This window comes from Euwallacea fornicatus, chromosome 21 (genome assembly GCF_040115645.1).
Source record: "Euwallacea fornicatus isolate EFF26 chromosome 21, ASM4011564v1, whole genome shotgun sequence".
Lineage (NCBI taxonomy): Eukaryota > Metazoa > Arthropoda > Insecta > Coleoptera > Curculionidae > Euwallacea > Euwallacea fornicatus.
In genome coordinates this window covers 2,093,054-2,113,528 of record NC_089561.1, presented here as the reverse complement: position 1 = coordinate 2,113,528, position 20,475 = coordinate 2,093,054, and the positions used below count along the sequence as shown (strand labels likewise).

At 36.8% G+C, this 20,475-nt stretch overlaps 1 protein-coding gene and 2 long non-coding RNA genes across 5 annotated transcripts; 2 read left to right on the top strand and 1 right to left on the bottom strand.

The window, feature by feature from the left end:
- The first annotated feature begins 628 nt into the window (after window positions 1–628).
- LOC136345912 (uncharacterized) lies at window positions 629–1,067 on the top strand. The gene is made up of 2 exons (XR_010733221.1): window positions 629–790; window positions 926–1,067. It is a non-coding gene; the product is annotated as an uncharacterized lncRNA (long non-coding RNA).
- Window positions 1,068–8,194: 7,127 nt separating this feature from the next.
- LOC136345803 (uncharacterized) lies at window positions 8,195–8,948 on the top strand. 2 transcript variants are annotated; one of them, XR_010733209.1, is made up of 3 exons: window positions 8,195–8,487; window positions 8,540–8,674; window positions 8,766–8,948. It is a non-coding gene; the product is annotated as an uncharacterized lncRNA (long non-coding RNA). The 2 variants fall into 2 exon arrangements; XR_010733208.1 differs by having other exon boundaries at window positions 8,195–8,674.
- On the bottom strand, window positions 8,842–16,497 carry LOC136345799 (uncharacterized). Of its 2 annotated transcripts, none has more exons than XM_066294404.1 (6): window positions 16,293–16,497; window positions 10,724–10,863; window positions 10,364–10,572; window positions 10,038–10,275; window positions 9,575–9,966; window positions 8,842–9,521 (listed from the first exon to the last, which is right to left on the bottom strand). In XM_066294404.1, exons 5-6 carry the CDS (start codon window positions 9,749–9,751, stop codon window positions 9,279–9,281), a joined length of 420 nt encoding a protein of 139 aa, XP_066150501.1. In that variant the 5' UTR covers window positions 9,752–9,966; window positions 10,038–10,275; window positions 10,364–10,572; window positions 10,724–10,863; window positions 16,293–16,497; the 3' UTR covers window positions 8,842–9,278. The 2 variants fall into 2 exon arrangements, with proteins under 2 accessions (XP_066150501.1, XP_066150502.1); XM_066294405.1 differs by having other exon boundaries at window positions 10,038–10,145.
- Window positions 16,498–20,475: the final 3,978 nt, after the last annotated feature.

The following is a 20,475-nucleotide window of genomic DNA, read 5'->3' as shown; positions in this document are numbered from 1 at the left end:
AGTCCTATATGTCACACGTCGCTGACTTCGTTGCTGTATAAGCAACTCGAGTAAGATTGTTTCACTCAAACCCTCCAGGGGAAAGTATTGGAATTAGAGAAACCCCCGTTCGTCAACTTTGCTGACGTCTCATGTAATGTTTAATCAGGAATCAGAAGTGGGATAATGTAATGCGGAATTAGTTTGAATGTGTCCTAATGAGAGGGATCTGAGGAGAGGTCTCGATTCCCACGTGTATGTGGAGTAGGACCTACTTCTGCATAACATGTTAATTCTCTGGTTTTATTTATTGAAGAATCTGGCGGTAACAGCGCGCGTACATCATTCCCCTACTTGTTGTTTATAAAGGGTGTTATATCATCATGGAGATAGTTCAGGGGGCAATAGCGTTCTGCAAAATAATAAAAAATGCTAATATACCCATGTTCAAAAACGATCCTTTTTTGATACACAGGATGATGATATGTTATACCTCATACATGTATGCACATCATAAACTATAACCGCGTTTGAACATTAAATTTATTACTGGGACGAAGGCTGGGTCTGAGCATTAAAGTTAAACATCCGTGAAAAAAGCAAATAAAAAACTAGGTATATATATATATATTCATCGTGTGAGGCTAAGAGCAACAATAGAAATTTGTTAACATTGCATGAAACTTTACTTGTGACTCGATATTGAGCTCAAACCGAAATGAAAATTTTTGAAATTTTCGTAGTCGTGCTTTTGGCCTTGTGCTGTGCCACTGATGCTTTCTTTTTTAAGAAAAAGCTGTTGAAAAGGAAGGTAACAAAAAAATATAAAAAATCACTATTTTAGAATTTTTTTTATCGTTTCTTGACAATATAATGACGGAAAAAAATAATTTGTTGCAATATGAAAATTTTTAATTTGAGCATTTTTGTTTATGTCCCGTTTTAGCCTATAGGACTGCCGACTCCTTTACGCCCATTGAGGCCTCTGCGTCCCTTTGTGCCCCCGCCAGCTCGTGTCCGCACTTGAAGCATCAATACAACATATTTTCACTGTTTTATGTATGATACAATAAACCTCTCTGTTTGAAGTAGCTGAAGTTTTAAATACTCTGGCATTTACCGGAGCGTCTGAAACAAAATGACACCCATTCGTTCCGCTATCCGACACATCACAATAAGGAATACAATACCCTGTGCTTCCGACCCGTCGAAAACTTGGGAACTATTCTATTATCCCCGTTTCAGCCCAAGACATTTCGAGTTGGCAGGCCAAGAAATTTTACTGCCTGCATGAAGGAGTTTCCACAAAAGCGATCAAGGGAGGAAACGGCAACCGGGTGTAAAACATGAGACAGACTTGCAAATTATTATGGCCCATCCCTGAAATCTTAGATCAGTCAGTAAAATGCAGAGCTTAAAACACACTCCTGAAGAGAAAATTTTACCGAGAGAGAATATAAATCAAATGGGTGTTTAAATGTGCCAAAAACGAGGGATTCGTCGCGGCTCAAAAGCCGTTTTCATGAACCTCGAGGGTAGAAAATGGCGCGATGGCAGACTGTCATTTTATTAATTACTCGGGTAATTAAAGCCCTGTTGATTGGAGTGAACGATTTATACGTAATTTGCACGAAAATAGGCGCTCGTTAATGTGATGCAGAGGAGATAAAGCTTCGGGGTTTACGGTGCTTATTGTGAGGAACTTTTACATGCGCAGCAATAAAACTTAGCCATTATTTTGTCAAGAAATTTGCAAAATGATTATTTTTCCCTTTGACGAACGAAATGCTAAAATTGCGGGGTTGTCGAAACATCGGAATTAAAACTGTGGTAAAACAAGGAGAGATTATTGCTACAACAAAATTTGCATAATTATACAATATCACGAGTTCCGTTATGAACTTATTCGAACTTAAAACATGTACAATTTGCTCTGAAGCCCTCAAGGATTGCAACCTGTGACGTTTTCCCTTCATTAAAATATTTTAATTGTACTTGATCGATGAATATTCAAGAGCTCTGCTTTCAGCAGACAGGGACACTTATTTCGAGTTCCATTCGTACTAGATTGCGTTGTTTAATTTCGAATATGGTATACTCATGTGAGAAATTGAATTAATCCGAATTCGTCATCAGTATCATTTTATTTCCAACGTAATTAAATTTCGGAATTTGAGAGATGAATAAATTAACTTGTGTATGTCAAATGGGGGTGATGTATGCAAATTCGGGGCAGCGTCATTTATCCCCTTTTAGAGCCCGGAAACTCTTTAGACATTCACGTTCGGAAATTTAAATAGAGTTATTACACGTTTCTCCCATTTCCCTATTTAACACTCATATGCATAAAATTAAGAACTGAATGGAGGATGTAGGTACGTCAGATATGGAGGTTTGGGGACATATACAGGATGAACTCTAAAGCCACATTTCACTGTTATGGTAGATGTGCCAGTTGGGCTAGACAAATGGTAGCATCTAATAAATTCATCAACTTGAATGATTAATATTCTAATATCAGATCGTTTTTTGACGGAATGGCGACTAATTGTTTTTACTGATAAAAATTTTATTGTGTGAAACTCCGGATTTTAACGATAAAATTTATTTAATTAAGGATGCAAAGCACAGAGCGAGGTATTCCTCAGGTAAAGACCCTGAATTATTACTTTAAGGTACTTACTGAAGAATTATGAATGTAGCTTCCTGCTCAGTCATTTAGGCGACAAACTCACTTGCACAAAAATCACAGTGGAACATAACTCAGAACTGACGTTCATTCTATCGAACTGTATATCCATCTTCTTCGAGGTAAATGCAATGGAGTACTACTGACCTACATCAGCCTGACGTAAAGTGCACCCACTGCATACTGGTCTGGAATTGCATGCAAAAATCAATTTTTCCGCACCGACTCGTTTTTTGAACTATGTCGCATGCTCGTACAATCACACTACGCAAAAGTCCTTATCCTTGCTCATTCATTGCTCGGTTCATTGTTGCAAAATGCAAACTTCGGGGCTGATTCCCCTCGTTATTTTTGTTCGTTAGAGACAATTGCTACATGGGACTTAACGACCCCTTTCCTTCCGCTATTTTATCAAAACTTACACGGCCCAGTAACTTCGAAAACTTTCTTAATAAATTTTTTCTAACCGTAAAGAAGAACGCCCCTTCCCCCTAAATCACGCGTTCCTTGGAAATTCCCGGAAACAATAACTTTGGAGTTTGGTTACTTATTAAAATTAGGGCGTTACGCGCTAATTCGTCATTAAGGCCTAAAATTATTTAGAAAAGTTTTCGTATAAAAGTCTTATCCAATGTGTCGAAAATGCTTGCACAGGAAACGATGTAACATCAACTCACACGTGATGGGGGATAAAAGTTCGTTTTGATGCATAATGAACCCCCATTTCGCATGGAATGAAGAACTTTATTAAACGACATCCCATTTGATATCCTGGATTATTTAAATGGCCGATGATTTTGTTTTTCCATGCCCAAATTTCGGGTTTATATGCAGATATCTGAGAGAGTTGCCAACTTTTTTTATTGTTTTACTTATTGACTTTGCTCTAAACAGATCGTTCGAAAAAGATGTTACTTTTTATATAGTTGCTGGAAGTTTTCATATATGTATGGAAATTTGCCTCGTAGCTCTGTAACTGGAGACAGAAAGGGGGGGCAATGGCATTAGGTAATGGAGAATCAACATTTATAGTCAGGCGAAATATATTTTTAATAGTATTAAAGCACTACATGTTTCCACTCTTTTTATTAACCCATTTCAAACTTTATGCACCCCCCAAACACAAAGTATATCGTCCTTTTTTATATGGGTTTACATAACGCACGAGCGTTATTGTAACAATAATCTTCAAAAATAATAAAATACTTCGCATCCAGCGGAAATAAAAATTATGACCGAGCATCGGGGAAATCGAGGGATATAATTTTATGTTTATGGAAAATTTATCCTGGGGACCTCAACGTTTTATGGGACGTTTTAAACTTAAAACGTCCTAAATCTGTACATAAATTTCCTAAAGAGCGGTGCCATTACTTTCAGAAAGTATTTAAGCCTCAAACGCTCTGTTTTTTTTGTTTACTACACTCATGTGGAAATGCCCTATAAATTTCAGCAAAGCGAGGGGGAGCACATAAGATTCCCCTGAAGGGCTTTGGAACTTCAGATTTTGAATCAACTTCTCTGCAAACTTGTGCACGACGCATTAGTATTATTATTAACAAACACCTTTAATTAATATAAGTCCGGAGCGCACTACAACGAACAATGCTGAAAACTTTGTTAAGCAGAGTTTTCGAGTTAGTTTGGGTAATGTAACTTTTATGGTAACTAAAGACACCTAAGGGAAACTCGGGAATATACATAATACATACATTTGACGAGGTATCTGGAAGGAAAATGGATGATGATAATATGTTGAAGACAACTTCTCTCTCTCCGATTTCTCTTCCTGAAAGATGTTTTATCCTTTCTGTTTCGAGTATAGAAAAATACATGAATATTTTTGTACATCTGTGCAATTGTTCTACACCCGCGCGAATCAGCCAAATCATCGTGAATTATTATGGGTGTCACCGTTGCCGGAAATGCACGAAAGTGGCCGATCGCAGCCGATATCTGGGAAGAAAAAAACAGCACCGTAGTTTTCTTAAACTTGCTCTAGTTCAGCATAAACATTGTTCTATGTGTTGTTATGCACCGTCAATATTTACTTTGATATGTTTAAAATTTTGCAGCTATCGGCGAAATAAACAACGTTCGGAGGCTGAGAAATCATCCCTTAAATCTAAGGGATCCTTTTCGCTTTGATTAATTGGTATAAATTGATGTCGAGCGTAAACTGAAGCCAAGTCGTCTAATTTAATAATCTTCAGACAAAAATCATGAACCGTTATGGAATCCGACGATTTCACAGCATGTCAAGCAGAAATTGTGACAAACAAAAATATAAATTAAGTTAATTCGTCTCTGACAAGGGTAAATAATGACAAAAATCCAACCCTTTTCCATTGTTTCGATTTACGAGCCATTTAAGAAGGGACCTTCTGTCATAAGAAAATGGAACATGATCATTCACAATTCACTACCTTTTATGTGTCTCTATCGAAAACTAAAATAAAAATAAATAACGGCGGAAATGCGCCCTAGATCCACCCTCTCTTGACCTAATAATTCTGTATGTGTCCCGAGCAGTGGCTTTCCAGCATCCCCCATAACTATAAATTCCTCTTTGGTGCCCGCCCCCCAGGAATATTAGAATTTTGATTATTTGCAAAAAATGCTTTAGTGGAAGATTATTATGGGGCCAATGACAATAAAAATGTATTTATTCTATATGCGATTTTTAAGGGTATAATTTAACCAGGAAAATTGAGACATTAATATAGAACCATATTTCAGAGCCTTATATTGGGGCTGAAATAGCCGATTTAAACGTATTCGATAGGTATGGAGAGGCTCCTTTAGTTGAAAACGATCTGTATATCATGGTAAGTGCACTGCAGACTCTGTTATCTTACGGTAATGGCTCTGAATATCCCTCTCGAGTATGATGGGATTCCGGATCTGCATATGGTTCAAACGAGATCCGGAAGTGAGTTAATATCCGCGGGATTTTGTCATAGTAATATGGTTTTTAGGTCGCCTTCAAATTGTAGTGATAATTGGGGAATTTCCTCCTATATAATCCTGAAAATAAAGTCGATTTCAGTCGAAGGTAATCACGACTACGTGGTCTCTACTACGTAATTTGTTTTCGCAGTCTAAACACGCCCTAATCCCCATTATTTCCCCAAAGGGCACGTTCGAAATTTTTATTCACCAGGCAGGATTGTCGCTGCACCAATATTATTTCTGCGATACGTTGCCGGGATTTGGAGTATAAGACCATATGCGACTATAATCCACTTATTATAGGTCGGAGAGGATCGGGGAATATTTCCGTAAAAAGGTAGGGATTACTTATACTTGGAGGCTGATGGATTTCTCTGGTGGAGTGGGACAAAGAAAAAGAGCAGCAAATTCGGCGCTCGAGGGCGATGTTTCCTGACGTAAAGCTAAATGTTTCGCAATTAGAAATCATGGGGCATAAAGGCAGAGAAGATACGAGGAAGGACTATAATTCGGTTTCCCCGAAAATTAATATCGCATCAGTGACAAATTCGGTCCCTAGATAAAATCGCCGGAGCAGAACAAGTGTGTCCCCTGCTCACGTCTTCTCAATAATTGGATAATTAATTTTGGAAAGCGAAGCTCTTCTTGCGACTCGTATATACCCGAGAGTAGCTAGACTAAACTTGGTAATGGATATTCCTACCTGATTGGTCAGAGAGTCACGTAGGGTTGCTGCAAACTCCCATAGAGAGGTTATTAGCATTTACTGGGCGAATTTACCCCATTGGAAAACACGATCAATTTCCACGTCGGATTAATTTAAAACTTTTCCGAACTGCCAAAAACTCGTTATGAACATCGAAAATCCGTAAAGCCGATCCGATGCGGGCCTTAACATATTTATATGCTGCTTAGCTCCCTATAATCGGCAATTTTCAATGCTTTCCCGCGTAACTACATAACTTTCCGGAAAAGCCCTTGCCAGGATTCCGCCCTTGGCGACATCTAGGCTTCGTTACTTTACATAGGATAAATCCATGTATATGGTATACTTTCCAATTTTCTTTATAATCTTTTTATCGGGGTCAATATCTACCCTTAAAATGTGGAGGTTTACGAGGTTTTTCTTCTGGAAAATGATGTTTGAGATTCTTACGGAAGCTTTAGGCTTCCCGGAAGTGAAGTGAAGTGAAGAACGCGCACTTTATGCCTCAAACTAACGGCTAAGTGACGAGAGGCCCTATAGCTCTTTTACCCTACCTTGCCTGATCTTTTCATTGTGGTTTCAATTCATCATGGCATTGCAATGCAAACAGTGACGACAGATTTTGCAATAAGTGCATTTATTCAGTTGAACAAATAACGATAAGGAGCTTAAACATATTACCTTTTCTCTGAAACTATTGCCATAAACAAAGAAAATGCGCTTTACGTTAAACAATGCAATATTGTTATTTGTTGTTGCTAATCAGTGTGATTGTCTCTTCATATCAATAGAGAAAGCACTTCGTTGACCTATCACAGACAACGACTAAGAGGTGATGCAGTTAAGAAATGGTAATTCCCATTTCTATTAGGAATGTGGTGGTCTTTTTATGATAAAAGCTGTTTGTACACACAATACATATATCTTTTAAAATGTTAAAATGTTATTGAAAAAGTATAATATCCAGGGCTGCATTCAGTTCAAAAAAACAAAACAATGAGATTTGATTTTTTGCGAGCCAAAAAATCCTGATTACTGTAATTCACAATTACGTCGATGGTTAAAAACTCGGTGGAATCACGTATATTCACGTGAATCAACCAATGATTATTCAAGTGAATATTCCTAATAATCTTAATAGGAAAGAAGCTGTCCAAAATCCCGGTATTATTTACGGTATATTACAGTAAAGAGATTTCTAGAAAATACAGCAACGAGCAACTACATATTTCTTCTCTAATCAAGCCCGTCAAGGATATTAAAATTCGTCGAAACATTTTAGATTTCAACTTCCATTGCTGGGGAAATTTCCTCGAACTTCGATTACGCAGATCAATGATCGTTAAAGAACTTTTCATACTTCCCAGAGTAAGAAAAAAGGATCAAATTTAGCCAATTAAAGGGGATTTACAGTCTGTAGTAAACAAACCGAATGTGAGCTTGAACCGGTTCTGTGCACTGGAAGGAAAAAAGTACCACACACTGCCCGATTTGAAGCGTATAAAAACTTCGTTCATATCGAATTCATATCATATTCTGCTCAGAGTTTGATTCGACATCATCAATTCTCAATCAACAGTTAAAAGTTCAATTAATTTTACGAAAAATGAAGTTTTTCACGATTTTCCTATTGGTGCTTTTGGCCATGAGTGCCGCTTTTGGAACTGCTGAGGCTGGGTGGATCAAGAAACATTTAAAGAAAGTTGTAAGTACCCTATTTTTTTTAAGTTAAATTATATATTTTTTAAAATAAAATTTCGCTCGCCTAGGAAAAGGGTGTGAGGAGGATCAGGGATAGAGCGCGTGAAAATCTGGACGTTGTGGCGGGATATGCAGGAGTGGCAGCTCAAGTTGGGTTGGTTGGGAGATAAGCTAAAACTAAGGACAAATACCTATTAGGATTATTATTTATTTGCTGACACATATTATTTAATTTTTTTATTTTAATATACGCTAGACTAGTAAGGATTTCTGTTGGTTTTGTTTGCAGCTATCTCCCGCTCCTTAAAATACGAAAAATCATTTACAATCAGCAGATAATCTGCAATTGGCTTTCACCCGAAATTCCTGTCGTTAAACTATATCAACCACTTGGTTTTTAGTACTTCTAGAGAAAATGGGGTTTGGAAGGCCATTAACATACCAAAGTAAATAGAAGTTGGTATAAATTATGCTTTAGTGCCTTCATAATTCATCACAAAGTATTTTTTAAGATCTAGAACAGACCACAGCAAAATTGTTCAAAAATGGAATCTCGCTTCCTTATCGTTCTCATTGTTGCCTTTATGTGTGCATTTTTAATTAATAGCGGGGAGTGTACCATTGACGTGATTAAGAATTTCTTTAAGGTAAGTTCACATCAATCTGCCTAAAATTTAACGGAAGAATTATCTTCAACACAGTGCGGGCAGTGAAGAATGAGGTTGCTCTTTATTACAGAATTTATTTAACGGTCAGAATGGGCAAAATGCCAGGAATGGACGTCCGGGGTTTCCAGGAAATGGAGGATGGCGTCTCTAAATTTAATTTAGCATTTATTAGTACCACTAACTGCATATGTTTTATAATGAAATTTTAATAGTATAATTAACGATAATCAATAAAAATTATTCAAAAAATTAATTTGTATCTTAGAATATTACATGTAAAATAATCTAAACTATATCGATAACAAAATGCTCGAACTGACCCAATATATTACAATATTTTATTTGAGAAATGGCAATTTCTGGACAAAATGGCGAGAGCACATTTCCCTTCTTCTGTTTTAATGTCCCATGTAGAGCGAGACCATTCCTAAAATTCATAATCATCACGATTGGAAATCCTTTCTAAAAACACTTCCTAATATCTTTAATATAATCAAATAAAAAGCACTTTAAAATAGTTTTTTAATTGATAATTGAAATTTCTGGACAATGTGCTGGCGGAACTTTCATTCTTCTACTTTCTCTAATCGAGACCATCCAGGTCCAAGTTATTTGGGTTCATAGCCTCCGCCAGCTTTATCGGAGCCTCATTGGTGGCGGCACAGAAACCAAATTCCCCCACATGACACACTGCAGCCAACAGCGGGATAACTGTTTTGACTACTTCGCAAATCTTATCGAGGGCTGCAGTTATTTTATTCGCGTGTCCACCCATGGAGTTCCCGATTTTTGAGGCCATTTTTCCAAATTGGAGAAGTAACTGCCTCTGCAGACACAGCAATGGACTCGTAGAAATATTGGATGTAAGAGGTAACTTACCAGCCATCCAGGATCTTTGGTGTCATGGTGTTCGTTTGGCAAAGGTTTGGCTGTTGTTGTAACGGGCCATTTGGTCACAATGGCTTCGCCTCCATAGTAATAGCCCTCGGGTATATTCCGGGCTTCAGTTGGGAAAGTAGTTAAGACTAGGAAACCGAGGATGATCAGGTATTTCATGCTTGTTAGTTCGTTCACCAAATTGTATTTGATATTTTATATTATGTGGTTTTCAATAACATATTATTTCAAAGTATAGTTATCTAACCACGAACTTTATCCATCCAACATCCTCTAGATAACTCGCAGTTTTTGTTATTACAGCTCGTAAAATAACTTCATAATCCTGAAACATATTCGAGAAAATTAGCATATGCGTGTTCAGTTGAGTAGTCCTGCAGGAAAATTCAGCTGAATTCTCTCGTGTGTTGATCGAGTTAAAACTAACAACATTTATTTGACTTACAAATTACATACGCCAAGCAGTTTCTCTTTAAAAGCCAGCTCAGTTCATTTCTTAATGGAATTATCGTTTATGTTTACTTTTGACGGGAGAGGCGAACCGACAGAGGCTCTGAAACCGACAGAGGCTCTAAAACCTTCCATCACTGCAGCGCATAAACAGGTTTTCAAATATTTGACTAGGGCTATAATAGAGCTCAATTTACTCCTCTATGCCTTAAGGAAAAGTGTCATTTTATAGGCTGAAAGGAAGGTTCATGTAAGGGCCCCTTAAGTTTGTTGTGTTTCACAACATCCCAAATTTGCCGAATAGACTAACTTGCAAATTACCTAGGCGAAGAGATTACTGTATGTAAAGGGAGTATTAATGTTATTTTCTTAACGATCCCTCTTTGTTTTGTTGTCAATCTAAGACTAAGTTTAGGTAACGTATTTACCGTGAAGCCATTTACACTTTTGTCAAGAATATTATAGCGACTTCAGCTCTGCTTAAACTCCCTCCTGACCCACTTGTAGGGTCAATCCTCACCCTCAAATACCTGTAAAACGGGAAACTGAGAGGGACAATAACTGGGAATTAATTTGCATATGACTAGTTCCTTAAAAAGCTAAACCGAGCTCAGCGGGACGAAAACCCCTTCGTTCATAATAAATCTGAGACATTTCTGTCCGCGTAAGCCTCATCCTCACCTGGAAATCCTCCATTATTTAGTGTGCGGTGGAGAAGACATATTAGAGCAAAACAGGACCCCAAAATTAAATTTCAATTCGCTGCCCCCACGTACAGGGGTAATAATTACACTCGCTTGACGTATAGAGAATTAATAGCCCTACAACAGATATGTGGAAGTCCTTTTGAAAATCCTATAAAGGGATTGGAGATAAGGGACTGGAATGTCGGGGATTCGGGAGAATTATCTACTAATCAGGTTACAATGATATTTATAAAATTATTCTGGAGAAGAGTTTTTGTGTCGTTTGTTGATGGAATAGTGATGAATTTTCTCGTTAAAAAATATTGATCTTAGCATCCACCTCTTCCATTAAACCTTTCTTGGCGTTTAACCTTTAAAGAGATTAAACAAAATAATTACCGGGATAAACATCGTGTAAAGCTGAAAATACTGCGAAACTTTTCGTGTGGCCCACACTAAATTGGGCTTTAATCCCCCATCCCTTATGTTTAAGCTAATTAGGGTTTGAGATTTTATTAGACGAAGCTCCTCGTGGAGGTGGAAAATGATTTAAAATTTCTTTCGTTAATAGTTAAAGATGGAGTAGTTTTATTTATGTCCACTTAGTACGATCGCATCGATAAACTAAGCCGATTGCCGAGGAAAGCTTTTAACGGTGCCTATTTATTAATGTGAAATAGGATTAAATGGACTTTTTATTTGCCAACACCATCACACTCCATTAGCACTTTTTCCCATTTTCCGCAATTAAAATTTCATTAAGTGAATACCCAAATTGGCAGAAAAACATCTTTTACCATTAGAAACATACGCAGTTAAACCTTCGCCATAAAGAACCATCTGGAACACTATGTTATAGATTCTTCGAACCCCCTTATATACTTCCTTCGATGACGCTACTACCCCAGTTATATATTTTTATCCCCTGTTGATGGCTCCACACTATACAAGGGGAGGTTCGACCTTCGAAAACACGGAATGTAAATCGCAATTTAGGTGGCGTGCAATGAATGGGAAATTGGGAAATTATTGCCCTTTGCATGAACGCTGCCTACCCTTTAAAACCTTGGTTTGCAGATTTTATTACAGGTTTTATGGCCATCGCTAATAGGGACATTCAAAATTAAAAATTTGGCATTTACAATTAAAAAATTTAATTTCTTGACAGGATGACGAAGGAAAATTGGCAGGAAATTTAAGTACGATATATGTTTTAACTGGTATTAGTTTTTTATATTTTATTTCTGAAATTCTTGTAAGATGTAAATACGTATTTTCTTTGTTATTTCAGTGACAAAAATCCGAATCGATAGCTCCTACCGTTTGCGAGAATTTGCCATTTAAATGAAAGGTATTCAGACAAAAGTCGGGCCATTTTTAGGGCGAACTTGAACGTTATTTCACTTATTTTTATTGCTTCCGATGACACATGAGAGATATTTTTAAACTATACAATTTTATCTAACTGTTTATGACCTCGACTTTCGATGTTTATTTAAATTTTAGATTGTTAGCTGTAGCTCCAAAGCCAAACGATTTTTCTTTAGATGTACGATTCGAGAAAATTGAAAATTGATCCTCTAAAAGAAAATTCAAGCAAAAGTTTCGAAAAAAAAATGAAAAACCTGTGACTTTGCTTCAAATCGTTCAATTTTTGTGTTCGTTTAGTAAATGATTCATTGAATCGAGTTTCAAGATTGCAAATGTACTAAGGGCCTTTAGTCAAGTTGACGATTTTTGACACAGACTCATATGTAAACTCCGATTAGCAGTTGAACAAGGGAATTTTTTTAATTTTGAGGGGGCGCAAATTATTCATTTTATGCCAATCGAATCTAATTTAGGTGCAGTAAAAGGGAGGATTTTTTTCCTGACGCATTGGCGGCTGACCCTGAACTTTCATGATTCATGAAATTTCGACGCCATGTTATATTTTTACTAACTGAATTTTTTTTAATAGAGGTACAAAAAAATATAGTTTTAATTCATAAAAATCCACGATCCATACCTGCGGCTGTTTCCAAGATATTACTGTTCAAATGAAAAGTTTTCAGATGAAAGCCCCGAAGTTAATCACTTTGGGGATAAATTTCGAGGGGTGCAGAATCCCTTTAGGAGGCGTTATTTTACATTATTTTATTGGTCCTGATGAAGTCTAAGGATTGATTCCTATTGAGGAGATTTTCTACCTTGATGATTTCATATGTAAACTCTGATTAGAGGTTTATGTCGGCAGCTTTTGTTTTGAGAAGGCAGAAATTCAGCATCTGAGTCGGTTTAACTTACTTTAGATGGGGCGAATCCATTTTGGGGTTCATAGAGGGAGGAATAATTTTTCCCGACATAATAGTGAAGGAGAATCGATTTTTGCTATTGACGACATATTTAATTTGCTAAAGTTTATATTTTTTGTACGTTTTAAGAGGGCAAGAATATTCATTTATGCCAAGTTTGCGGTCGGGGGGAGGGGGAGTCGGTTTCATTTAACCCCTCGAAAATGCCCTTGTGAAAAGTACACAATATGACTCCACAGGTAATCTAATATGTAACTAGAGCCTGCCAATTGAATTTTCCTCAAGTACTGTTGTTAATAAGACTGGGGGTTAAAGCCTTTACAACGCAATATTGAGAGATTTGCTTTGCCACAATAAAGGGCCCCTTCTAGTCTCTGAATCGCTGACGTATTAGACCCAATTTGAGCGTCTATTCCATGAATTTATTACCATACACAACTGTAGGTAATTAAAATTTTTATTGTCAAAAATTATACGCTTATTTTCCGGGGGTAGGTAATAAAACGATCATATCGGGAATTCTCATTAATAAATTGCCCTAATTGTCCAATTTGTATTTCTTTGGGTTATTAAAGTCCTCCCTCCGGGGAGATATTATTTTATTACCTCCTTTTAATGCCATGGGGCCTTAATTCTTAACTTGGTTATAAAGCAATCTGTATAATTAAGAAAATTCAAACTTATTATTATTTCCCCCCCTAAAACAACTCACCACCAACTAAAACCTTTCGACCGTACTCGAGTATCCGTACCAAAGCCATTCATGCCTTAAAAGCCCCATTACGGGGATGTTTATTAATACAAGTGATTTGCATGCGGATTTTTACGAATCGACATTCGAAATTCACCCTTATTGCTTCGGGATAATAACTGAAATGGGGTAGTAGAGCCACGCGAAAACAAATTAGGCATGCATGCTACGGGGTCATTCGAGCATTTAGGGGTGAAATGTAGCGTGATCTTGGAGGATATTTATTTCCAATTTTTAGGTAACTAATAAGCACAAAATAGAAATAGAGGTGGAAGGATCTTTCAGCCCTTTTGTCGTATATGTTAGCCGTTATTTACGCAGCTCAAAGCATAACATTTCTTTTCCGCCAGCGGTTTGAAAGATAATAAGGGATTTGGTCATTGTGTGTGTTGCAAAATACACCTACAAAGGAGCCAGGAGTATCTTCTAGATCAAAGAAACGAGAGATGGGTTTTATGCTTGATTTCATAAAAGTATCGAATACACATAAAAAGATTTGATATGACCACAGATGAGTAATCCCTTATGGGGACTGGCCTAATTAAGGATCATATCGAGAGTCTTTGATCTGAGCTTTAGTTTAATGAAGTTTTGATACGGTCCACTTTATACAGGGTGTAATATGTCGCCATGAAGATATTTCAGGTTCCGATAGTATTTTGAAAAATAATGAAAAATGCTAATAGACCTATGTACAAAAACGTATCAGTTTCGATATACAAGGTGGCAAAATTTCACATTTTTTTTATATTTAGCGTTCTTCTACTTGAGTTTAATTTTTAAAATTTCGTACAGCTATTTTCTTTAAGCCCCTCTACAACAAAATGCTAAAATCGTCGGTAGCCATGTACAGTATGTTACAGTTTTTTGTGCCTTGTACTATTTAATGCTTCGCATCTTTCTTGGTACACCCGGTATAAATTTTAATACCAAATTTAAATTTCTTCTTCAATTCTTTAACTTTTTCGTCTCTGGTAGAATTTTCGTTGCATTTTTAAGAAATATCTATCCCTGCAAATTTAGAATGTAAAGGAATTGAAGAAAATAAATAATCATCCAGCTCAGTTATCAAGTTTCTGAAGCAATTCCCATCATTTAATCAAATTTCATAACAGAAAAATCAGTCTAATAGAAAAAAAAATAATAAAAACTCTTGAAAAAGTCCTCGTTTTACTAAGATGATGCAAGACTCCACTTTTTGCCTCATAGACCAATGAATTCTTTCGAATTTTTTAAGATTATTACTGATGATGTTGCATGAATCCACTATTCTATTTGGCAATTCCTCATTTCTTGCAATTGGAGTCGAATACACTAATGAATTTAGGTACTTCAAAAAAAAGTCCAGATTAATCGAGTCGGGGAGTCTAAGAGGTCACGACTGAGATCCCCCTTGACCTATTCAACGGTTGTTAAAACGTTGATTCAGGAACTCCCTCAGCTTTATACTGAAATGTGCTGGCGTACCATCATGTATGAGTTGCACTCGGTGTCTGCAAAGAATTGATACCTCTTCCAACAAGACTGAACGTTGTGGTTCGAAAATAGGTGTTCGAGATTTCAAAAGTGTAACTCAAAGAATACGTGAGGAAAACGCAAAATGTGAAAAAAAATGGGAAACTATGCCATCCTGTATATGAAAAGTGGTGAGCTTTTGACCGTGGGTCTATTCGAATTTTTTCAATTATTTTGCAGAGTTCTGTGGTCCCCTGAAACATCTCCATGTCGATATGTTACACTCTGTATATTGGGAAATTTCTTAGGCTTAGCCTCTTTTCATCATTACCGAAACAATAATAGAGGGCTTACGTTTTAGAAAATATTATTTGATCCTGACAAATTGGGAAGGGTTCATCAGAGCGGCCAATTAGGGGAGGCAAGTCGGACCTGGGGGTGAGCCTTTCTCTGGACAACAAAACTGACACATGTTACACGCACACATTTTGAAATGAAAGTTAAATTGAATAAAGGTGAGTTTTTCGGCATGAAGGGGAGCTTGGAGGGTTTCCGTGTGCTACTGCTGCGAGTTTTTGTGTGTTGTCTGCAGTGAGAGGAATATTAAAAATCGGCAGACTTCTTAAAAGGTGAAAGCCATTGGAGTAAGTCTCGTCTTAAAATTTCACAGTTAAAATTTTAATTTCCCCTCGAATTTTCCCAGCAAGGGAAAGACGAGAGCTTAGCCGCAAAAGTAATTAAATGTTAACTAAGTGGATTTCACGGGATTTTCGTTTGAATGTAGTTTTTCTGTCTTTTGATAAGTAATTATTTTTAATTAATTGTTTTTTGGGGGCTTAACCGAAAAGTTTGCTTCTTGTTAGGCCACCGGGATTTAACAGTACGTAATTTAACGACGACCTGGGGACAAACTTTAGCTGGAAATTAACGGCTTACGTTTTAGTCTGTTGTGAATTTTTAAGAAAACCAGACCTTATCTCTCCCTCATACACAATTTTCGTAATGGACTCCGAATGAAAACGTTCGGAAATTTTATGTGGTTAGTTCCTCCCCGAACTACCTACCTTTTGTGAATAAATTTTAATCAGAGCTAAAGGTTTGCCTGGGGCTCCTCTACGTTTTATGTTCTTCCTGGAAACTCTGCACTAAGCGATAATGTAGTTTTAATGATGGCCTTCGGGGCCTTTATACCTCCATGTCTAGGAAATCTCCTGTTGTCGCAGACTCGAATGTTCAATTATTGCCAATTCAGACCACGCAAACACATCTCTGAAAAAATACCAACTCAGCTATCCTTTTTTTGTTATTTGGAGAAATATCCGCGTTGAAACGTTAAAACTCGAAGAAGAATTGATTTAAGTTTACTTGTTTCTTATTTTCCCGTTGTTTACGAAACGTGACGGAAACACAAAGGACCTCAAAGAACAAATCCAGAAACAAAGCTGAAGGTTTATTCAATCATCTCGGTGGTTTTTGTGCGGGTCTCTTAAGGCTCTATTATCGTGTTAAATCTATCCCTCCAACGTTTTTTAATTGTTTTGATGCTTTATCGTTAAAATGCCGATTTGTTAACAGAAAAATACTGTAAAAAATAGGTGCTTGGAACTAACTTAACCACCACCTCCCCTCAAAATGACTGGAATTTTTTTATGCGATGGAACGAGCTTTGCGCAGTTGCAATAAATTATCGTAAGTTTTAAGGAAATCCGGTCAAGGTTTTGGAATTATTTAACAACGAACCCGTATGTCTTTGATTTGTTCTTCTACATGATCTCGAACATAAACATCTAAACCTTATCGCACTTAAATACAACTATGTTTACCTTTACTATTTGTTATATTTTTATTAAAACTAGTCTTTTTCAACGATCCCCGACTTGCGTGTTGGTTAATTAAAGTTTAAAACTTCGATGCACACAATTGAAGATCTCAACGATATAATTCGACAAGAACGTGAAAGTGTTTCTTCTCCATAGACTCTCATTAGAGTCTTTGATAATGTAAAACGTAGAGTTAATTTGTGCTTGAAAAATAGTGCACCACATTTTCAGCATTGGTTGTAAATGGGGTAAGTAAATAAATACCAATTGGATTTATTTATATTAAATTTTTTTTGTATTGCTAGTATACATTAAAATTAAAAGTGAGGTTAGATTTATGTTCGAGATTACGTAGAAGACATTAAAGACATACGGGTTCGGTGTGTAATCATTCCAAAGCCTGCTTGATCGGAATTTTTTTAAACGCAGGTTATAAATCCTGCGCAATTGAAGCACGCTCAAAACAAATGATATGCGGGTGAAAATGACGCGCAAATATAATGAGAGTTGTTAAGTTAATTTTGAGTTTGGCGATTCTAAAATGTTGTTGAAAATACTAGAAAGAAACATTTCTTTGGATATTGAAATATTCAAAACTGCTTTTGGTAAGAAAATTAAATATTCTAAGACAGAGAAGGATATATGCCGAGTGTGCAAGCAAACCTTAGATATGGGAGATTAACACGGGAAATCGCTTTTTATTTATTTGCGCCTTTACGGATTATCCAAATGAAAAATTTACATCGAGGTCATAGCACTGATAATGATGATAATGATGATAATGATCATAATAGGATGTGTGCATTCTGTATTAAAATTAAAATTTCCCGTGGAGTGAGTGATATGAAAAATATAGGTTATGTCTTTATGTTACCATCATAGGTTAATAATAAACTTATTGTGGGAATATCAAAGCAGATCACATGATAATTATCTTCAGTTTTTCCATTGATTTTTACTAAATTACCTCGTAAATGAGTTAAAAATTACTTAGAAATTAGCAAAAAGAGAAAATTCATTTGACATAGGTTTTTTAGGTTTATGTTGTTAGCGAATTTGTATTGGTTTAATACTGACCAATCATGGTCTCGAACAGTTACGCGGGACATTCAAGTTTTTTAAATTTGTAAGTGCTTTGAGTCAAAACGGCTCTAATTAGAAGATTGAAAAAATTGCGGAGTAATGGCCGGTTTTGAATACTATGACCCCCATATAAAAGTTTTTCAATTGGGTAATCCGTACAGGCGCACAAAAATAAAAATCGATTTCCCATGTTTTTTCGTCTGGACACCCGGCATATAAACAATCGTGATTTCCTCAGAAAAAGCCACACTGTATAATATACGATCGGGTATTTCTTAAGTCCTACGTACGTTTTTTTCCGCTTCCAGTTTGACGGGAACTGGTCAGGAGTTTTTTAATGTACGTTAAAACCTGTATATTCCTTTGAGCTGGTCGTAAAATGTCTTCATCAGCCCCGTACAAGAAGTATTATTAAAATATTTGTTGTGGATCGGAAAATTTAAACTATTTTGAGCCATGTGACTTTAGAACCAGTAAAACTTATGGTTTTACTGGTTCTAAAACTGGTCTGAAAACGGCACCTGAGCTTCTTGAGAATCGCTTTAACTCTAGTTTTGGAGGAAATTTGTCTAGCCTTATTTGGTTTATGCAGGATGGCGCTCTTGACCCTTACCTGCTAACTTTAGAATGTGAATTTTCCATGTCGATAAATAGTAAAAGAATTCGTAAAAATACTCAGGTTACCGGAACTGTTGCGCCTTGGTGAGGCGCAGGTGACGGCACCTATGCGCTATATAGCTTATTTGTCGTATTCACAAACTCTCGTAGCAGCGACTTCAAGTCCAGAATTTAGAGAATTAAAAAGTCGCTTTGACATCCAGTAGGAAGAAATAAAGCGTCTTTGGTATAAGGCAAGCTTAGCACCCAACGCTCACAAGCACTATTGTTCCTCGGACACCCTGTATAGTATATTTTTGATGACACGTTTTTAGTTGTTTCTCGAAAAATAGCCTTCCAGCACACATCCCTATATCTCCCTAGTTCATCCAAGCATTTGATTGGCATTCAAACTGGCTCTGCAGGGTTCTAAATCACGTTAGGGACACGTGTGTATTTGTTCAACCCCTTTCGCTGCAAAATGACCATGGTTGCCAAAACAGACAAACGTGAGTGTGATTGTTGTGTCAATTCGTACTTGCCTGGCGCTAAATTAGATCCATCGATTATTTGATTAAAATGTGTTGCGTAGCTCCCGATTCGCTGTGTTGGATTCTGCAGGATTTTTAACCATCAGGGTTTCATAGACTTAATTAACCAGGCGTCGTATATCAAAAGTAACGACTCAGGGACCCTCCGAGTGAGTTATTGGAGCTATTCGGATTCATCTTGCATACTTATGGAGTAATTAAACCGGGTATCTAAAGGCGTCTTTTGTGTAAAGGCGTAACATTTCAAAAAAGCTGTCTTCATACACAGAATTTTTAGTAGATTTTTCATCAAAAGATAAGGATATCGCTCCAAAATGCTTGCAAATCTTAAGACAAAATCGGTATCTAAACAGCATGCTGGTGAAACTGATTAAAGACACCGAATATATATTGAACATCTACTAGCGAGGTCACTCAGATTTGACCTTGAGCTGCAGGGAAATTCAGATTTTTACCGAAAAATCGGATGTTTCCCAGTGAAGCACGGCTCGTAAACACAGGGTGGGATTTTTGCCAATCATGAAAGTTGTGCTGACAATGGAAAAATAAAAAAAAAAACTCTATCATAATATAATAGGACATTTGCCTATTGACTGCAATTTGATGATGGTGAAATCTACCGTTATCTTTTAGAAAATGCTCTTGAATTATTGATAATCCATAAGCTAGAAGTCATCTTTGAAACGGTGATGTGATGTGGCCTCCGCGATCATGCGATTTGACGTCATTGGATTTTTTTCTGTGGCGTGTTTTGAAAGAGATGGCGTATGCAAATAGCTCAAGAACGACTCCTCAACTGAAAGACGAAATTCGACGAACAGTCGAGGAAATTGAGCCGTCACTATGCCAAAATGTAAACGGAAATTTCGTCAAAAAATCAGCGAGTGCCATCAGTCGCGAGGAGGCCATTTATCGATTATTGTATTCAGTCAATAACCTCCATTTTTATACTCTTAAAAAAAAATGTCGGAGATTTTTGAAATAGACACCGAGTTTTTAAATTTTTTAAAACAACCGATCTTAATGGGACACCCTATATTAGTACTCATAACTAAAGCTCAAACACTTCCAACGAAATGGAATATTTATGAGTGATTCCGTATGCTTCATTTCGTGCACTCCGAAGGTTCCGCGATTTTTCTTTTGAAAATTCCGAGTTTTAATCCTCTTTGGCGCCGCCTTCGTTTGATATGCTA

What these genes read in the sequence shown, in the direction of transcription:
- LOC136345799 (XM_066294404.1), bottom strand. Translation starts at nt 9,751, where the DNA reads ATGAAATACCTGATCATCCTCGGTTTCCTAGTCTTAACTACTTTCCCA. An exon ending in CCAAAGATCCTGGATGGCTG is followed by an intron (nt 9,522 to 9,574) that starts GTAAGTTACCTC and finishes CTGTGTCTGCAG; the next exon opens with AGGCAGTTACTTCTCCAATT.